At 37.6% G+C, this 21,351-nt stretch overlaps 4 protein-coding genes across 5 annotated transcripts in view; 2 read left to right on the top strand and 2 right to left on the bottom strand.

Annotated features, from left to right (window-relative positions):
* The window catches only part of LOC126373336 (forkhead box protein N3-like), a 28,175-nt gene extending 21,428 nt beyond the window's left edge, over window positions 1-6,747 (top strand). Inside the window, exons 6-8 of one of the 2 annotated variants that reach the window (XM_050019466.1) lie at window positions 132-206; window positions 830-1,075; window positions 1,334-6,747. In XM_050019466.1, coding sequence (XP_049875423.1) covers window positions 132-206; window positions 830-1,075; window positions 1,334-1,492 — 480 coding nt within the window. In that variant the 3' untranslated portion in view covers window positions 1,493-6,747. The remainder of the gene's footprint in view (window positions 1-131; window positions 207-829; window positions 1,076-1,333) is intronic. The other variant, XM_050019467.1, reaches the window with a different exon arrangement.
* Window positions 6,748-8,268: 1,521 nt separating this feature from the next.
* On the bottom strand, window positions 8,269-16,085 carry LOC126373335 (E3 ubiquitin-protein ligase RMND5A). The gene is made up of 8 exons (XM_050019465.1): window positions 15,751-16,085; window positions 14,507-14,599; window positions 13,531-13,691; window positions 13,071-13,277; window positions 12,596-12,773; window positions 11,717-11,901; window positions 11,229-11,380; window positions 8,269-10,548 (listed from the first exon to the last, which is right to left on the bottom strand). The coding sequence occupies exons 1-8, from the start codon at window positions 15,884-15,886 to the stop codon at window positions 10,482-10,484; spliced, it is 1,179 nt and encodes a 392-aa protein (XP_049875422.1). The 5' UTR covers window positions 15,887-16,085; the 3' UTR covers window positions 8,269-10,481.
* Window positions 16,086-16,717: 632 nt separating this feature from the next.
* LOC126373346 (prohibitin-2) lies at window positions 16,718-17,999 on the top strand. The gene has a single exon (XM_050019485.1). It carries the CDS (start codon window positions 16,845-16,847, stop codon window positions 17,742-17,744), a length of 900 nt encoding a protein of 299 aa, XP_049875442.1. The 5' UTR covers window positions 16,718-16,844; the 3' UTR covers window positions 17,745-17,999.
* Window positions 18,000-18,599: 600 nt separating this feature from the next.
* Window positions 18,600-19,095, bottom strand: LOC126373400 (uncharacterized). The gene has a single exon (XM_050019569.1). It carries the CDS (start codon window positions 18,983-18,985, stop codon window positions 18,668-18,670), a length of 318 nt encoding a protein of 105 aa, XP_049875526.1. The 5' UTR covers window positions 18,986-19,095; the 3' UTR covers window positions 18,600-18,667.
* Between the last annotated feature and the right edge of the window lie 2,256 nt (window positions 19,096-21,351).

Below are 21,351 nucleotides of genomic sequence, written 5' to 3' on the forward strand. Positions count from 1 at the left end.
CAGGGGCCTTTGGCGGCTCAATAATAACCCTGACAGCAGGGTTGATGAGGTTGCTAATTCACCTCACAAACACACGATAGAAGGAGATTATGAAAATTGTTTTTTTTTATATCAGTGTGTCAATTGCTCAGGTGGCAGCCGCACCGGGCCTCGGCAAAGGTTCTCTGTGGACAGTCGACCCTCAGCATCGAGCCACATTATTACAGGTAAGACAATTATCATATTATACATATTATTACAAGACAGAAAGCGGGACAAGTATGCTGCTGTGAGGGCTAAGTACCACGTTGTTTGGCCTTCGAAACCACGGATTGTTGGAGCCCGGATATTGGGCGTCGGTTACGATAGAGGGGATGTAACACTCTCTCCGGGTCATATATTACATACTTGCCTGGGTCAAAGATACATTATAAAATGCTAATCTAGAAATAGATGGCAGTCTAAGATCATCAAAAATCAGTCTCATATTACTTTCGAATTATATTTTTGAATTAATTAACAATGAGCACGACGTTTGACAGCTTATTGATGACGTCATATTTTGCATGTTTGTATTTCCATACAAACTCCAAGGAAAACTTTCGTTTTGGCGTTTCCAAATAAAAAATAGCCTATTTTTTGCTTTCTCTTGTTTGTTTTGCGTATACCCTGTAAAACATAACATGATTAGAATGACAGCAGGACAGAGAAATATCTTTTGTCTCTTTCGCACAAACGGTATACAATTTAGCACGAAAGAGACGGGAGATCGCTCTTAATCATGTTACGTTTTATAGGGTATTAGATTTTCCTGTTTATACCCCAGTAGTGTAGCGTAACATTGTCTCAGGCGTGTTCACGTCACGGTTTGCAGGCGTTCGGCCGGCAGCCGATCCCTGTGGCGGCCGAAGCCGAGACAGAAGCCCCCGCGAAGAGCGGGCCCGACCCGCAGCTGTTCCCCTTCCTGGCGAGACGGCTGGCGGGCGCCGCGCCGCCGCCCGAGGTAGGCGCCGGGGCCCCCGGACCCGGCGCCGATGAGTACCTAGCTGCCGCTACCGTGCTCGCTATGAAATACGGGCCCGCTGTACTTGACCAGGTTAGTTATTCTGTCTACGTTTTTTTTTAATCTTTAATTCGGAGTGTTACGAAGAAAAATACTAAATTTTTAAGCTTTTCCAATATCTAATTCTTAAATTGCAAAATGTATATTATGTAATTTTCATTTTTGTTTGTTCGATAATAACTAATAATCCTGATACTGGTTGGTAAAATCGACCATCTTTGTTAAACAACATGAGAGATAAATAATAAAAAAACAGAGTTTATATGTCTAAATTCGTGATATTCCCCCCAGCTGCCCCCGGCCGCGTCCCTCGTGATATCCCGCTGCGCCCGCGACGAGCACTCGTACACGGCGGCGGGCGCGGGCGCGGGCGCGGGCGGCGGCGCGGAGCGGCGCACGGCCGAGGCGCTGCTCAACCTGGCGGGGCAGGCCGCGCCCGCGCACAGCTAGCGCCGCGCGCCCCGCCCCGCGCCCCGCGCCGCGCCCCGCAGCCACGCACGCCGGTAGGCTCGCTCCTAGTAAGTGTCAGCGTGGTTTGGCGACGAGGGAAAATTCGCTTTCTTTGGCGACGAGGAAAAAAAATCATATCTCTTTTTCTAAGGTCATGACTACGTACTTTCTTCCGCTTGCAGTTGATCCTTCTGCTTGGTGATATTGTCCGCTCGTCACATAAATTACTTATGTACGTTCGCTAGGACGGATAATAACTGTCGACATACATTGAGTACGTATTTGTTGGGGATTGGGAGGGTAGGACCGAAAAACAACTTGCAGTAGTAACTGCAGCCTGCATAGAATTACTCGCATTTATAAGACCACGCCAAGCAAGTAGCAAAACTTACACAAATGCAATCTTGACACAAGAAAACTGGCGAATGTAACTATTTAGCAGTTAAACCATCCTGAATATTAGCAGATACTCATTAAACCACCTTGTAAAGTGGTATTTGTACCATATCGTGAGCAATAATACTCAGTACATCGTAAATAGTCATTACAGAAAGTAAAAGAGATATACTACTAGAGATATGCAAAAGAAACTAAACCACGCTGACACATAGTTTGAGCTCTTAGCGAAACTGTTTTAGTCTCAACTAAAACAAGAATAAGTAAAGTTACCATCACATTCTTCCTCAAACGTCGCCTATATTTAATTTAAAACAAACTACTTAAAAATAAAGTTTACTTTGCGACAAAGACGTTATATAAAAATGTATACTTATAGTGTATCTTTATGTGCTGTTTTGAGTGTTATGATTGAAATTTGAGTTAAGGAATATAATGTTCTAGAACCCCTAAACACTGGTTACACCTTCGCTTGGAAAGTTAAAAAAAATATATTATGAAAGAAAGTCTTCAAGGACATAGTCCTAAAAATATCGGCAATTGTTAAGTGTAAGTTCTAAGAACAATATAAATCAAAATGTGTTAATCAAATTCTATTATGTCTATTGTCGCAATTATAGACAAAAAATTATGTTTACCATACTCTAGTCCAATAAAGACACCCACAATAACGTTTAAAATATACACAGATGATTTACATATATTTAAAATATTAAATGAATTGAAATATTATTAGTTACGGACTCTTTTGTAGTTAAAATATATTTTCATTCGATTTCTTCACTTGTAAAAACCATCACTTATTTTGGAATCCAGTTTGCCTAGAATTAAGCCAGTTATATTCTCTAGGAAATGATAGATGACAATCCGAGATGATGATTAGATATAAATTGATGAAATTGGTCATTAAATTGCAAGTGTCAACTTTATAGAATTACCGCCTTACCAATAAAAAGTAAACAAGCGGTGTGTGTAAGTACTTGGCAGCCAAGAAAAGTTCAATCCAATTATTTGATAATTGGATTTAATTTTGCTTGGCTCTCAAAAACTCATACATTCGTTCACCACTTGTTTATTTTATTTTGGTAAGGTAGATGTCAGGTTTTTATTTCCTCGAATACTAAGAAAGGTGTCTATCAACACTTCTAGCGAATAGCTGGCTTTAAACTGTAGTGAATTCATAGTGATAGATGTGATACTACTTAGTACGGATATTATTTAAAGAGAATGAAAAATAGATAGTTACTCCTTGCATTTAGACTTTCCCGTTTACCAATAGTCAATCATTCATAATATTTAATAAGCAATTTATTAATTGTCTAATGAATAACTTTGTTGCCATTTTTCCGTCGGGATCTTTATTATTTTTATGCCGGGTATTGCCAGTAATACATAACCATTTATTATTTTAAACTTTTAACATGTTGCGACGGAAATCTGGAGCATTGTAGATTTTAATTTATAATTATGTTACGTACCTACGTATATTTATTTCGCTTCCTCTACGGTTGTAATGGTTTTTAATTTTAGCTGAATTTAATTTAAGCATTATGTGAATAATTGAAGATTGCTGCGGAAAACTTTACGCAGCGAATTATATCCGATAAGGAAAGTAGGCTGAGATAGGTTAGTTCTGTGAAGCTGAACTATCTTATGCCCGGAAATTATATTAAGCGCGCATAAGCATTAAATGGTGATCGTTTATTAATATATAACTATTCTAAACTTGAGCAATATAGGTTTTAAAATATACAATATTTATGTATATTGTGATCTGAGTACACGTGTATAGTATACCTCGTTAGGGCGATCAAATAACTCCCTTATAAAATAGTGATACTTGAGCATTATATTTATAAGCGAATCGTATTTTGTGTTCATAGATTAATCTACTTCAAGTAACTTACAGCTTACAAATTGAGAAAAATGTATTTATTGCAATAATATTGTAAGAATTTAATAGAAAACTAGCTTTTCGGTGAATACTTACGAAAATGCTTTAAAATACTTGTTAAACAAAACATTATTATATTAAAATCTGTCATATAGAGGTAATTAGCAGTAAAGGGGCGTTCGCCTGGATTTAGTGAAATTTTAATATTTATGTAAGTGAAGAGTAATAGTGGTAACCTTAATATTTTTGTCGTAGCCAACTTTCTCGTAAACTGTGTTCAACGTCCCTGTATTGAAATTAATATATAACTAAATAAAACAACTTTGACTAGGTAACAGAGATAATGTCTATACAATCTGTCGACTCAGTGTAATGCAAATACTCAATGTAATTCTCGTCTATTTCATATATATTACAGAAGAAAAGATATTACTTTTTTAATAACTTATTCTGAAATACATTAGACTTTTATCAGAAGATGCATTTGAGATTCACAGGCACTCTCTGTTAACCTGTTTGTCATATATTTACGTCACTTATGAAAGTCGATGTAAACACGCAAGCTTTTGACTCAAGTGCCTACTAAACGCTTGTAATCTATCACTTACTGTTTAGCTCGATTCTAGATTGGTATAGTGTGAGGTATGACGGTACACCAATTATGATAAGGAATATTATTCATTTTCTTGTATATCTCGAAACTCGGAGTATAACATTGGCGCGAATGTGATGTCACTTTGTTTGTGCGTTTATGATTTGCGCGCCAAAATATTTTTCTTGATAGTTAAGTATCGACTTGTATTGTCATGTTGGTAACACTAGATTTCGTTTTCAGTTTGCCAACATAACAATGTGAATTTGATGTTGAACTAAAAGTTGAGTCTTACTAAGTGCTCTTGGGGTTTAAATATTAAATGTAATTAATTTCAATGTAATGAGGGAATCGACAAGAAATAAGCATAGATACACAAACTAGACTGATGCTATGACTGATTAAAGATGAAGCAATATTATTTATTAGTAAAATGAAAGAAAAAGTTTTCATTACAAATAAAATTTGAATAATTTTCGCATGTAAATTGTTTATTGGCGATTTGTGTATTGTGGATTTACTCAGTAAAATCTGTTCATATGTATATACATATTTATTGCAGTGCGTGAAAAATAATATAATTTTATAATTTGCTCACTTTTTGCCTGTAGACTCGACACATTTTGTTTCTACTAGGGTTGGCGAGGACAGCGTAAAGACGATCTTCGGAGAATGGAATTTATATAAGCTAGGTTCTACTAAATAAGTGTTCCTCTGAGTTTCCATAGTAAACATATTTTTGGGAATTTCTAAGTGTAATTCTAATGTTTTCGTCACCATAGGCAGTGGACAGGTCGCTACTAGCTGTGTGCCAAATAACATTACCTATAGCGAGCAAATTTAAATAATACCAGTAATATGAGTGTATTTATGATAAATAAAAATACTATGTTATGCATAGACTAGGTCATAAGTGATATTATAGTTATATAATTTAATTGCTAAAATATAAATACATACATTTTGCTGTATTTAGGAGCGTCTTCCAATCTTACTCGTATCGTTTTCTCTTAGATAATGTGCTGTTGGGGTAAAAAGTGAAGATTATTAAATATTAAGTGCTTGATACACATTTCACTTGCTTTCTCGTGTAACGGACCCATCTAAGCGTGCTTATAAAGCATTGTAAATCCGCACTGTTGTCAGTAAATAGGAATTCGAATGAACTTTTTCCCTCAACAGTGCTCACTAGCCTTTCTTTCGGTAGTATATATAAATAAAGTAGATAAAATTTTACAGCAATAACTAGTAGTAATTTGCTGGTAGATGCTACATATAATTATGTGTGATACATACAATTTATTTATTAAGTGCTATGTTCTAAATATACTTATGATCATAAATAACTTAGAAATAATAATTTTCAGAACATTATGTTCTATTTCAAAGTTATTCGCGATCATAAAACTCTTTTTAAAAGAAGTTATATCAATATGATATTAAAATTGTTGCGGCTCACATTTTATGGTCAAAAATATTTTTATGATTAATTTATTGCTTAGGTTAATAACCCTGTTATTTAATTTGTCTATTTAAGAGATTCGTTTGTAAAACGACGGTTTTAAAACAAAAGTTGAATGTCTTCGATAAATCAAGTGATTTTTGTTTGAACTTCGTTTTATGAATTTCGTGGCGTATTCGCTGTTGACTGACTTTTATTTACAAACAGTCAACTCAATATTCAATTTATCCAGAAATTTCTGGGTCTCAAAATTTTATTAAGTGGCAACCCTTACAAATTTGTAAGCATACAACTGCTGACAAAATTCTCTCCCATTAGGGGTTAAGAAGGCCACTAGAAAAAAGCAACATTACTATTTGACACTTCTTGATATTGCGCACTTATTTTTATAAGCGCAAATGGCTTTTTAGATGAATAGTTTCTATGTCCTCGTAACTCCCGGATTTCCAGACACAATAGACAATGGGATTTGGATTTTAAAAGGCATCTGGGCCTTACGACCATATGGCCTTTTTACCTTATAATCAAAAATATAAAATACGAGTAAATAAAACGTTTTACAATGGGTAAGGCTTTTATTTCTTAATTTTCAAATGTGTTCTAAATTCAAATATTTGAAAATCTCGTAGTTTAGCAAGTTTACAGCTATTACGTTTGGTGATTGGCTAAATACGAAGGCGAAGCCATTCAAGAAGAAAAAACAGCGATTACGTCACTGTCGTAAAACCCTAGCTCGTATTGGTATGTCCGAACTATATTTAAGTGAAGGTATTGTTGTTATTATTTTTGCCGGCTTGCAAACGACACCACTCTTTTATGCTATTGTTGAAAGTTATTGCCAAATTTTTATTTGTCCTAAAATCTTTTTGTCTTTGTACATATCCATTAAATAAATTATGTACTGAGAATCATTTGCTATTTCATTTTAACTGACCTTTAAGGATACTAGAATAAGAATAAAATAAATTTATTGTCAGTAACAAGCCACATCTGTCAGCATCTCACTTTCCAATGCTTCTGTACTTTTCTGTTACCTACTCAGAACCAGTACTTGCTAGAGCGAGAAAGAGCGATCTTACGCGGCCGAAGCGACGAGCGTAGCGTGCTACCAAATGTGGTTCAACCCATTAGGGATAATAATAAAAAAGTCCGAAAGTAAGACGATCCGTGCTTCGGAAGGCACGTTAAGTTGGTACCGGTTACTACTTACTGATGTAAGTGCGTAGTCATTACATGAGTCATGTCAGGGGCCTTTGGCGGCTCAATAGTAACCCTGACACTAGGGTTGATGAGGTTGGTAATCCACCTCACAACCCACACGATAGAAGAAGAATAAAAGAAACAATTTAATACTGTATTTTTTTTTATTAGAAAAAAGAACAAAAGCGTGTCTCTACAACCAGTCCATATGTAAACATACATAATTATTTGTCTTATAATTAGTTACTTGCCTCTGAGCGGGAAACTTCCAACGAGTATTATGATGATATAATATGAATTGGCAGTCACGGTGGAAGTCGTCCGCGAGAGGCGTGCCTCCACACTCTTATCAAAATGCAAAAACATCGATAAAATATCCCATAAGCTCACGACTACATCCCAATTGGGTAGTCAGACATAGTACATCCATCCCAAGATGAACTAAGTACCCACACCTCACGGAGGTTTCTGTTAGACCAACGATAGATGATGAACCGTATCGCCGTCTATAATGGTCGAGCCAACCCTGTTAGTGAAAACTGCACTTAAGATAATAACTCGAACCGACGCTTCCCGATTGAGAAGCAAGCCGGTCTACCACAGGACCACAGTGACTGTGAGTAAAATTCAAAAGTATTGTAATTCGTTGCTAACGCGGGATTTTGTTCAAGTCCTCAATGCATAGAGTCCAATTTCCTACCTAAAACATCTCGATAAGAGTGCAGACGTATAGAATATGTAGTGAATCTATTTAACATTTATATGTACAGGTGTTGTTTTACGTGGCGCACTAAGTTTACTAAATACAGCAGTCTTTTCAAAGGCCCTTGTTTAAAATTAAACCATTTCAAACCAAACCAAGACACTTACTTAATCGAAAAAATCCCAAAGAATAAGACAGCAGTTTTGTGTCCGATTTTAGCCTCAATAAAGATTACGTATTATATTTATAACTAAAGATTGTATTAAATATTTAGCTATTCCCTTATAAGAAAATTTTGTTACAATGGACTATAAAAAAAAATACTTAAGTCTATTTTTCGATCTCAAGGGCTCATTTCAATCTCACATCTAAATCCATCGCCTCGGTCAACAACATCTATACTAGAGAACTAAGATAAACACCTAACGCGGGTCTAAATTCGTAAAAGTATCAGCGCATAAGTGCGAGGGAGATGCAATCCACGCTCTCTCCCTTACTCCTTAGCGGCTTACGGCCATTTAAGAGTAAGATTAGTACGGGGCGGAGAGTTACCGCTCTATAGGTATTATTCTTTATTCCATGGTTGCTGGCAACTTTGCGCTCTAGACTGATCTCTAGCGTTACCAAGTTTACGCGGTGTACCGCTTACCTAACTTAGATTTGCGCTGATTATAAACTTCAATATCATAAAATTGAATATTACAATTTTCAAAAATACTAACCACCTAGACATCTGCAATATAACTATCCTTTGTTAATTTATGAATGTGTTAGATTCTAATGGAAGATAAATAATATTAAGTGTAGCTTCGCAGAATCGACATTTTACAGAATCATTTTATGTAAAGAGCTACCAGTATTGATAAAGGCATTCTATCTTATACAGGGTGTTAGTGACATCGTAACGAATACTGAGGGGGATATCAGACTATGAGACTTAATATCAAGTGGAATTTTCCGTCCCAAAGTTCCCCCAAAGTTTTTGTTACGGTGTCACTAACACCCTATATGCCACAATGCGCACACTACAGTGTGTTTGTCTGTCGGACAGAAATGATCGCGTCTCTAATATACGTCCCACTACCAACTACGTGTGTTAAACAGAATATCTTTTAAAGGCAAAACTATAAAGACAATTTTATCGACACACGTTGCGATACTAACATTATCCTGATTCGTTTTTTGAAGCCAACTGTTTATAGTCAAACTATCTTTCCGTTAACACTAAGGCCAGGCGCGCACTACGAGTTTTTCGCCGCGCGGCATAAAAAAGCAGCGGCATAATGCCGTCAAGTGCGCGCAATACAATTTAAAACTGTTTGGTACAGAATTACAGTGCGACATTATGCCGCGCGGCGAAAATCTTGTAGTGCGCGCCTGGCCTAACACCCGTATTCTAAGATGTTAACTCGAACCTTCTTTGACTCCGTCCTCGGTCGAAGCGGGTGCATCCCACTATTTCCATGGATATACAAAAGAGGAAATAAATAAAAAAGTTTCTACGCATGAGTAAGAGCTTATGACGGCGTGCGCAGACGTGATGCAGCGTTTTTTTTTTTTTTGCCGCCGCCGCCGCCCGCAATGAAAATAGTGGGAGAATGTGTCCCAGTATATCCATCAATGGAAAATCTTCCTAAAAGTAAATAAATAAATAAAATAAATTATTATTGCGTATGGCAGACAAAATAAAAATATCCTGCGTGGATCATATATTCAGCTGAAGCTCCCCTAACCAAGTCTCTGCCGCATCCGTCACACAATGCAGCATAGTGCCTAGTGGGATACACCCAACTCGAGGCCTTCCTCGAACTCAACTCAAAATCGATATTCTTAGACGGCGCCTCAACTTAACTCGAGTTTACTCTAGTATCGCATGACGTCATTATTTTCGTATTTGTTAATAGTTGACAGCTAGAGCTCAAACTCTTTAGAACAAATATTTATGAAACATTTACATGGAGAGAATGGATGGTTCATTCTGGAAACACTGGGTCATGCATGACCCATGTGTTACCTATCCGGCGTGTGGCCCAGTAACATGTAATGACATTTAATTTAATCAGAATCATTTATTCAACGTAATTATCATGGATAAACTTGTTGAAGGTCAATGTAACATTTTTGAATTTACGTCATTTCGCAAGGTGTTATGGCTGAGGAGTAGAAATGACAAGAAACTGCAACAGCAACACATCTTTTCTAATCTAATTTCTAATCTACTAACATACTTTGTGAGTTTCTTTTGTTTTACTAACATAATATGGATGCAGAATCTGAATTAAATATTTTATTATTATTATTATAGACAATTGTTCGTATTGTCATGTTACAACACACGAGTGAAAAATGAACTCGAAACTTTTATCGTATTATATTTTCAATAAATTCGCAGTTAGACTTATCCGATAGCAGTGATTATCATATTCCACAAAGTAAACATATTCTGTTTTTATTATTATGTTGGCAGTACGTATATGTTCGACTCCAGTGTTAACTGTCAAAATGCGCAGCTGAGGCCGACTTGACTGGAGGAAGACTCGAGTGAACATCTTCAATACGGGTGTTTACCATACAAACGTAAATCATGACCAAACTTATCCCAAAATCAGCCCAAGAACATGCGAAGATTTCGTGTGACGTCATGAGTATGCTACTATTTAATAGGTATTCCATTTACATCAATAATAATTATTATTATGTATAAAAATAGGTGACTGACCAGACGGTCAATATAAGAGACCTTTAGGAGAAGTATATTTGGCGCGCCTCGGACGGCGATTGTTCCATCGGGCAGTAGGGGCATTTTAATCTGAAACAAATTATGTATGAATTATTAAATGAAAAAATAGGCTGAACGCAATCTCACCTGACGGTAAGTGAAGAATACCTATCTAGTTTTGTGGAAGAGTGAATAGGCAGAAGAGAGCAGTGGGGGAGGTTATCAGTCCAATATTAAGTCTAGTGTCACTACACTACACTTAGTTTAGCGTTAGGTTATGTTAGTGTGGTAGCTTGTAATTAGCCTTTATTTATTATTAAGATTTTGATTGTGATAATAATGCTGTAAGCTCGCCGAATAAAATAAAATACAAATGAGATAGATGACTTTTAAAATAAATAGATATATTTAGAAATACATTCATATTTATTTTTTTATTTATTCATAAAATTCATATTTTCATGAATTTTCCGGCAGGGAATTTCACTTGTGAACAACTCAGACTCATGGTCTGAATGATCCCTCTCAGCATTCGTTACGATGTCACTGTCACCCATACGTACTTGTATGGCTACCAGTACGTACGTGCATGCATAGTATTACATGTGTGCACTGAACTGAATATTTGCACTGTACTCCATATGTACACTAAACTGTTACAAATACATGCACTATGCTGTATGCACTGTATTGCATAATATGTTGAACGTATTATGTTCACTATACTCCATAAGAGTTCCATGTGTTAAGATAATAAAAAATCAACTCACTTGACGCCCATAGCGAGTTTGTTGAGCGCGTCCCGTGAGATGACGTGTCCACATAGTAAGCGCATCGGTGGGTTCTGCTCCGAGGCTTGCTGCCGCAGGATTGGGCACGCGAACACCGAGTGGTAGCCACCTCCGTCCTCGCCCAAGTCCACCTGGTGGGTAATAAATACAATATTAAAAAACGCTTTTTTATAATTCAATTTCTTAAAACAATAATTGATCACTGCATGATTTGCAGATGTTACTTGCATGTATCCTTCGCGTTTAATGTTCAAAATTGAAAGTGAAGACTTCTTAGAATGACCACTCTTGGAATACTCTACGTACTGTATGTGTTGCAGCGAATGCAGAATACTAAGAGTTGCTATTGGGATTGCCGCATTAGTGCTGTTTCGTATACTGTCGCCTTATAGTGAAAGTCACATTGGAATGTGACTTTGCAAAAAGGCGCTTGCGTGGTTATCAGAATAAGGCTGTATGTGACTGACCTCCAGCGGCAGCTCGTCGTCGGACCAGGCGGCGATGACGTGCGGGTGCGTCATCTTGTTGCGGATGTCGTGCAGCGCGGGCAGCACGCGGCCGCCCGCCAGCACGGCGCCCGCCAGCGGCGACAGCGGCGCCAGCTGCAGCAGCGCGCACGCCTCGCGGATGAACAGCTCCGCCGCCTCCGCGCCTGCCACGCGCCATCACAACGCAATAACGCAACCATACAATAAACAATCATACTACATGTAGAAACGTAACTCTCCGTCCCGCGTCAATTTGCACCGGGTCGTCGACCTCACCCTATATGGGACTTACTTTAGTCTTAAATGGCCGTAAGCCGCTAAGGAGTAAGCGGAGTAAACGGGAGCGCGTGGTCTGTATGTCTCGCTTGCACTCACGCGTTACACGGCACTTGGTGAGGGGTTTTTGTATGAAGTGTCCAATGTGCATACATGCGCTTTTCTTATTTAACTTGCCGCGTGCACTATACTGTATGTAATTAACACTGCATTGCATAGACATTTACAAGAAAGGAATTTAAGCTAAAGTGGTCAAAGGCAGACTCGTCGCTAAAAACGATATTTTCATGATATTGTACATAGAGTACAAAATGTAAAGATTGTTCAATACAATAGTCACATATGCAATAGTCACATAGTACAGTGTACTTAGTGTACACTGTACTGTATGCGTATGCTGTATTGTATGCGTGCACTGTATTTTATATCTGCATTATTCCCTATGTGTTACTGCGCTGTATGTACGTCTAGTACTACGTCTGGCTACGACTTTTGTACCTATTTTTTATCACTATTTATGTATTAATGTGTACAATAAAGAGTTGAGTATGTGTGCAGTGTAGTGTATCGGAGAGCACTGACCGAGCGCCCGCGGCGACAGCAGGTGGTGGTAGTGCGGCGGCGCGGGCGGCGCGGCGGGCGTGCACCAGGCCAGCGCGCACACGGCGGCCTGCAGCTGGCGCTCGTGCCGCGCCGCGTGCGCCGGGAACTGGCGCCGCGCGTACTCGATGGCCGCGCCCACGCCCTCCGTGCGGGCCAGCTGCGGGCACAGCGGGCTTTAACGCGCGTGTGTAAGCGACACTACACAAACACCCTATATCCTACGAGCCGCTACTGGCTTATCTGCGACAGCTAAATTCAGTGCTGAATAGAGAATATAAGAATAGAAAATGGGGGTTTTACGAGAAGCAATTCTTTAATTCAATTAGCACAGAAATGTCTTAAATTTTGTTCCGGATGAGAGTCCTGAGAGTAATTAAGTCACGACAGAAGTAAATGAACATAGGCTGGAATCAACCCGTGACGGCATGGAGCCTGTGAGCTGAGTGTCACTGACGTTGAGCGCCTGCATGCGATGCAGCGTGAAGGGCAGGTCGGAGTGTTGCAGGTCAGCGGCGCGGCGCGCGGCCCAGGCTAGCGCAGCGGAGGGGTCGCCCTCGCACAGCGCCGCGGCGCAGCGCTGCAGCGCTGCAAACGTGCACGTGCGCTCCACGCCCGGGATGCCCGCCTCCGCCACCAGCGTGTCGCCCACCTCCTCCAGGCCCTGCGGAGGGATCAATGACCTTACAGGAAACCTTGACCTTTTCAAACGTATGATTCTTGATTTGTGAAATGATTACCATGTTCAAGAAAAAACATCGAACGAAACCCATATTCGAAATGCGTATCAAAGGTTTTCAGTTAGCGGATAAGGTCAGACAGGCGCTGTCGCTTCTATAAAACGCGGACCTTGCGAATATGACATGAATAGTGAAAACGGGATAACACTAGGGAGATGATGATTACTTTGCACATACCTGTCTATACAAATGTTGAGCAATAGCCTGTTCCATGATCGGGCGGTTGGTGTCGGAGCAGAAGGACTCCGCCTTGGGCGCGACGGAGGCGTAGTCGGCTATGAAGTGGCGGTCGATGGACTTGCCCACGCGGGACACTGTTGCGTGCAGCTCGCGATGGTCTGTGGACAAGTGGGTGTCTTCTCAACTTATAAATAATAGGCTTGTTCAACTTTATGGTTTGGCAACCGGTCGTCATAGAGAAGAGAACCATTACTGTCAATGTCTAGGCTAGTGTCCAACTAGTCAAATCAGTTACTTTTTACTAAACGTCAAAACACGAAATTACTATGGAATTTGTATGAAAAAGCACACTGTGACGTCATAGAGAAACGTGACAAAATGTCGGACTTTTATTACGTTTTTCTTGATTAAACTTCATAAATAAGTTAAAAAGAAAATGTTTTTCGTTAGTTTTAGATCTGTCTTTATTTAGAAATCAGTAATAATTTATCTTGAATCTAGTACACGACATAATTATAGAAAATATATAATCAGAATCGGATCAGCAGTTTGTGAGTTGTAATACCACAAAAAAAGGCAGAATAGATTCACTTTTTATTACCATAGATTTGCCTTGAATTACTATTAGGCCGAAAACTATTGTGTTAAAGGCTTTAACCCAGACACAAATACACATTCTAGAGTAGATAATACTATGAGATGAAATGTGTCATTTTATATTCGTAACATTATTATTAGACTTAACATGCTTAAAGTAATAAATACTTCCATCTGTATACCACATTTATTACATTAATTTCATTTCATAGCTTCACACCTGTATCCCCAAAGGGGTAGGCAGAGGTGTGTAAAAATAAACAGCCTAACTTATTGTTCCAATGCTGTATGCACAGACATTGATAGAGCAATATGGAACATACATCATTTTAATCCACTGAAGGTCGGTAGCGGTAGATTGAATTAAAACAAATACCTGTGGACATCTTAAGAGCCAGCTGTTTGATGGCAGTGATGAGGTCTTTCACCATTGAAGCCCATTCATGGGATAATGACTCGTCAATTCCATCTGAAATTATTAAAATAGTATTATTGCATAAATAAAAGGTGAAGATGATTTACAAGGTCGGAGAAGGTCATCAGGAGTGGCACAAGAATGAGGAGGCCTATGTCCTCTAATGGACAGCCCGAATTATAAAAAAAAATAAGTGAATAAGACTGTTATATTGTGAGTCAATTAAGACTATTTTTATTTTATTATTACACATGTTATCTGCACCAGCGATTCCTAATCTAGGTTCCTTGAAATCTAGGCATTCTGTAGAAAATCATCTTTTGATAAAAGAGTAAAATAATAATAGTAAATAAAAACATTTTTCATATTAAAAGTTAAAGCAAAGAATAATGTGTTTCAGTTTTAAAATATTTGTAATAAAATCTTTATTGTTATTTAATTCAAGTAATATCATTCCATAAAATAAAACTTATATGGTGTTATAATAAAACTTATATAATTTAAAAATCTGAGTACCCTGCTCTACACATTCAAAGGTTGACCTTAAAGATACTGTGCCAACTACAAATAGGAGGAAAGAAACACTGAACTGTCACATACTCAATTATATAGGGTAAATTACACAGTCTAAGCATAGCTAAACTCATGCCTCTAAACCTTATTGAGTTAGGCAGATCTTCAAGTTGTCAGAAACCAAAATACAAACTCATAAAAATAAATATATATAAAAAGGTTACCAACCCATCTCCTTGCAGTGTGTTTATCAGTTTAGAGTTAGACACAAAATATTGAATAATTATTTAACAACAACACTTAAAAAAATGCATATGAAAGTTTAAAATTTCTTCCTATATTACTGGCTAGCACAGAAAGCCATGTCTATCACACATAGTGATTTTTCACTACTAACTACTTGTTATGCACTATATCATTCCTGATATAGTAAGGTCATTAGCATAATGTAGTGTAAATGAAAACAACAATTAATGTTCCAGTGAAAGGCATCACAATCAGCCACAGACATTACAGAACACATATTTTATCTAGTTATGCTTTATTTCAGAAAAATATTAAACAGAAATATTAAGATAACATTATAAATCATGATAATCGTATAATATAGCAAGTATCCTATGTAAAAGTTATGTATGTTTGATATAGGTCTTATGTCGATCTCTAGAACAAAGGATATGCCACATGCTTACCTTCAGCAAGTTCCCTCCTCAGGTGTTCCACCTGATCGATCATATCCTGCAAAACATGGTCTGTACGCTCACTAATGAAGTTAAACTTCGAAATTGCTTTGTCTAAATCTTGTTCAACGCCGAGACACGAATCCATGGTGATATAATCTGACTTTAAGCAAAAACAAGTTTCTATTACACTTATCTGATTTTATACAAAAGTATAAACATGTATTTGATAGTTCTACGCAGTTGAAATGTACTTTTTATTTCTTTATAAATATTTTTCAAACAAAAAGTCGAAAATAGACATCTTGTTTGCAAAATTGACAACTCATGACAGACAACCATTTTTTTTTTTTTTGTTTTTGTTTTTCCCGAAGGGTGAGGCAAAGGGAACTATGCCCATACAGCCATGTCTGACGTATTTTTTTTTTCTTGATGATTAATGAAATGATGAAAGGTGATGATGATGAAACCTAAGCCCCCACCCTCGGAGTAGACTCCTACTCCGAACCCCAAACGAATTAACTCAAAAGTCCGCATAAACTTTTGAGTTATGAAGCGGCTTCCTGACACGAAGCGAAAATAGGCAGATACACTTTGTTCATTGAATACTCCAATATAATAACACTCGCGAATGTCTTCCGACTAACTTAATGCGATCATTAACCACAAAACACCACTTCGTATTAATTATTTAGATTATTCAATGAAGAAAGCAACTGTCCCGTTCCCGTTTCCCGCCAAAAAGCCTGACAGACAACCAGCAGGCGAGTAAAGCAGGTGTCAAACGTAAATTACACTCTTGTCTTGATTGTTTATGGATAATAGTCCGTTCGTACACGAAACATTTTGCTTTATTTATTTATACCGAATCGATACGGAATCGATGTTCGCTTGGTTGATTGATTGATTGATTTGTAAGGACGTTCAAGTAAAGTTCGAGTTTATTATCTGTGGTATACTTATTATCTTCTATAATTCTTTTTTGTTGTCTATTCCTTTTGTCTGTGGAAATTGCACAATTTAACTCGGGTTTATCGAAGAGGTTATAATTCTTTTTTTGGAAAATTTGTTGAACTGTTTCTAATTTTACTTTATATAGATATAAAATGGCTCAAAGTAAATTAAACGACATGGCGGGTAAATTCGCCAAAGGCGGACCTCCCGGATTGGGCATCGGTTTGAAACTTGCGGCCGCGGTTGGTGTTGCGGCTTATGGCATCTCACAATCTGTGTTTACCGTGGAAGGTGGTCACCGCGCTATCATGTTCAACAGGATAGGAGGTGTGCAGCAAGCTGTTATGAGCGAGGGTATGCACTTCCGTGTCCCATGGTTCCAGTACCCCATCATTTACGATATCAGGTCTCGTCCCCGGAAGATTTCATCACCCACTGGTTCCAAAGACTTACAAATGGTGAATATTTCCCTGCGAGTGTTGTCTCGCCCCGACGCTCGCTACCTGTCCACCATGTACAGGCAGCTTGGCACGGATTATGATGAGAAAGTGCTACCATCCATTTGCAATGAAGTGCTCAAATCTGTTGTCGCTAAATTCAATGCTTCGCAATTGATCACACAACGTCAACAGGTTTCGTTGCTTATCAGGAGAGAGCTTGTGGAGCGTGCTGCTGATTTTAACATTATTTTGGATGATGTGTCTCTGACCGAGCTGAGTTTTGGCAAGGAGTACACTGCTGCTGTGGAGGCCAAACAAGTCGCACAGCAAGAAGCTCAGCGTGCTGCTTTCGTCGTGGAAAGAGCCAAGCAGGAGAGACAGCAGAAGATTGTTCAGGCTGAGGGTGAGGCTGAAGCTGCTGAGATGTTGGGAAAAGCCATGGGCATGAACCCTGGTTACCTTAAGCTGCGCAAGATCCGTGCAGCTCAGAGCATCTCTAGAATGATTGCACAGTCACAAAACAGAGTCTTCCTTCCTGGCAACAGCTTGATGATCAACCTCCAGGACCCTACCTTTGATGATCTTTCAGAGAAGTTGACTAAGAAGAAGTAACATGAGGCTGCGGTAGAGTGCGCAGAGAATGAGAAGCCAGTGCACACTCTGACCGTGGATGAAACGGCCATAATTATTAGTGGTACGGCTTCAGTTGACACTTAACAGATTGTCAATGTATTTAAAGGAAAAAGTCATGTCTACAAAAAAATTATCCTTCTTAACTGAACATGTTGCATTTTACGTTATTTAGTTGTAGGTTGATATAGTAAGTATGGGAATCATAATATGATTGCAATAAAAGCTGAAAAATTCGATTTTTGTTTGTTTTTTAACCTTAACCATTCATACATTGTTTTAAGTTTACGTGGTTATTATCATAATTAAAACAAATAACCCAACATAAAACAGTCTCATAGTATGAGTCTCATATTCCTATTTAAAATGCAGTAAGAACCCGTTATTATGTGTCTTAACCATTCATTTGTGAAAAAAATATTTAAATATGATCATCTCTATATAATGAATACCCATTATATTAAAACAATTATTAAAAAACCCCTTTTTTAACTCAAATTTTTTGGATAGATTGAGGGAAGGCCCATGCCTAGTAGTGGGAGAGACAGAAGCTATTTACATTGAATGTGAGTATTCTATGACAATATTATCAAAGACAGAATTTCAGTTCTTATTGCTATGTGGGCATAGCGCACTAAACATCTGTTTAGTGTTTTTATTTTGAATTTGTTTTTTTTTTTATAATTCAGACTGTTGAACATTTAGAACTCATAATATTTTTGGCTATGCAATATACCTATTGGATGCCTAACTTTTAATAACAAAAGTTTTATTAAAGGTACACCTGTTATCAAGGTTATATAAATAAATGAGGACATTAACAACAAAATTCTGCAATTATTTAAACAACGAATTTATTAGTAAGCTACATAAATCACAATTTACTATACATTGGGTAAAATATATTAATTCTTGAGAGCAGATGGTTGGGGCAATCTGTATTTTAACATTTCAATTTCAGCTTCAAAGTAACTTGTGTTATTATAGCAATAATATTCTGGGACTTTGTAGGCTCCGGACTTGGCGGGGTCGACGTTAGGGCCCACGGGTTGCGATGCAGGCTCCACTACGGCGCTACTTAGGCCAGGGACATCCGGCACAGTAGAAGAGGACGGGGGCGGAGCGGATGAGCTCGAAGATCCCTGGCTTTGACCAGTACCCTCGCTATAACATCTCGAGACAGCCCTCAGAATGTTAGTCCTCATCACGGGCCTGGCAAACATATTGTTTATCGTGTTACACAATCACCAATTTTCTATAGTATTCTCGCTTCGTATCGTAATTTTGATTTGACAGTTGACACTGACACCTATTTTTTTTTCGAATCATGGTTGCCATATCTAGAACTTTTCTCTTCGTACTTATACTGACAGACGGACGGATTAAATGGATCTCGCTCATCATGTCGTATATACTTATACCAAGCATTATTAGCGGAGGTCCGTGTTGCTCTATGTTATTAGGCTGTCTTATCGAGAGAGTGCAGCCGCAAAAAAAAAACCTGCGAATTGCGGTTAACCTTCTAATTTCATGGATAACAGACATAACCAACTTTTATCATTGTTTTTGGGTATAAATGATTACCCTTGTTATTACAACCAGGCACAACACAACACATCTTCCACCCATTATTATTCTGATCAAAATAAAGTGAAGCAATATAGATAGCGACATAATTCTATAGTCATCATCAGCCGTATGACGCCCACTGCTGGACATAGGCCTCCCCCAAGGATCTCCACGACATATCACGCAACAATATTTTGGCCATTACATTATATTTTAGTATTAATTATGTACCTCGAGCAATGAGAAATAACGTTAAATCTAAATAATACAAGGTCTTTGTCTAAATAGCGCCATCTATATTTTTTAGGGAACATAGTCTGGAAAGTCCTTCATTATAGAATACGAGTTTAATCATGCCCTCGTACTACGTATAGCAAACAGACCACAAATACAAAATATTAATCTTATTTATAACCGATTACATTTATCGGTCAAGGAATCCTCATACGGCAACCCTCAACCCTGCTTCAAATTTGGGTTGATTCCTCAGAACAATAACTAAAGCATAGAAGGAAGGCTAAAATAGCAACAGAACTCTATAATTCTGCTCTACTTTATCTTACGGAACCGGCGTAATGTTAGACAAAGACGCATATACAAAAATTGTTTCGTAATTTCGTAGGTTGTCACAAGTTTTTCATTGCCTAGTGTTGGGTTTCACTTTAGTAATATGTCGATAAAATTAAATTTACTTACAATTAATGTCGATAAATTTTTTTTACAAGATTTCTTTTTGTAGGATGCAATTATCTTCTTCTTGATGAAAGGAGACTCTGTCTCTGATAGGTAAGTATCTAACCATTTTTGGATTATATTGTCTGGTTTATATTAGTTTGGAGCTGCAGCTCACATTCAGGAAGGAAAGAAAATAGCCAACTGTTATCGTTTCATCGGTAAGTATTTTGTAATATTCGAATTTATTTATGATGTCATCCGCCGTGCACTGGTGTCGATCGACGTGCCATGCAAATTGGAACTGCCGCCGCCGGGTCTAAGCCGCACAGACGGTAAGAGGCCCGATGGGGTCACGCCATAGACATAGAAAAGAGTATGGACTGGAAATACCTACAGAAAAAACGTGCCACTCTGTAAACATAAAATGGCGGTCTTTACTAGGGCTACAAGCTGTTTCAATACTAGGATTACCATACTCGTACGTACTAGATATAGCATTATACTTAAAAAAATACGGCATACAAGTATTCATAAGAGAACAGAAAGGGAAAGTAAAAGGTAGGTAGGTGGTGTACTGTATCTTTCGTGCAAAACTTGTAAGTATTGTATGTTGTGTGCAATAAAGTATATTTGTATTTGTAAAGGAAGGTTTAGTCAAGATTTATCTAAGTCGCTTACACAAATCTATAACATTCATTACATTCTTTATTGGGCGCAGTTCGTATCAACCTGGAGTGTTGGAGTAGGAGTAAATAAGAAAAGGAGGTAAAATGAAATATAAATTAGATCGTAAATCTGTTCATTAGCAAGTATTTATTTCACACGTTATTAATTATGTACATTATATTTACAATAAATACAAATTTATTAATTTCTAAACAGTGTCAATTTGCTTAGAAACTGTCTTTGTGACACCCTGTCACATTGTTTTTTTTTTTTTTTCATTAAGTCGTTTGATCTTGAGGCGGGACTTGTTCAGCTTTTCTTTTAAATTTTTCATCTCGTCTTCTTGAACTGACTGAAATAAAGTTTAATAATAATGTTAAAATAGTATATGTACAAAATAATCTATAAAAATAAAAGTAAAATATATCTGATTTAAGTGCATTGTGCAGCTGGTTGAATTATACACTCTATATATGTATATCATGTTAAAAATATAAAAAAAGAAAATTATTTGATATACCTTTTCATGTAAATCCAGTCGACACTTTTGGATTTAATATCTGAAATCAAAGATAATAATAATTTACTTATATAAAACGTGTACAACTCATAATTGTTTAGACATAAAACAACTACAGACTTAGTATATATACTAAGTTTATTAAGTACATAATAATAT

The sequence above is a fragment of the Pectinophora gossypiella genome, chromosome 15, assembly GCF_024362695.1.
Source record: "Pectinophora gossypiella chromosome 15, ilPecGoss1.1, whole genome shotgun sequence".
Taxonomy (NCBI): domain Eukaryota; kingdom Metazoa; phylum Arthropoda; class Insecta; order Lepidoptera; family Gelechiidae; genus Pectinophora; species Pectinophora gossypiella.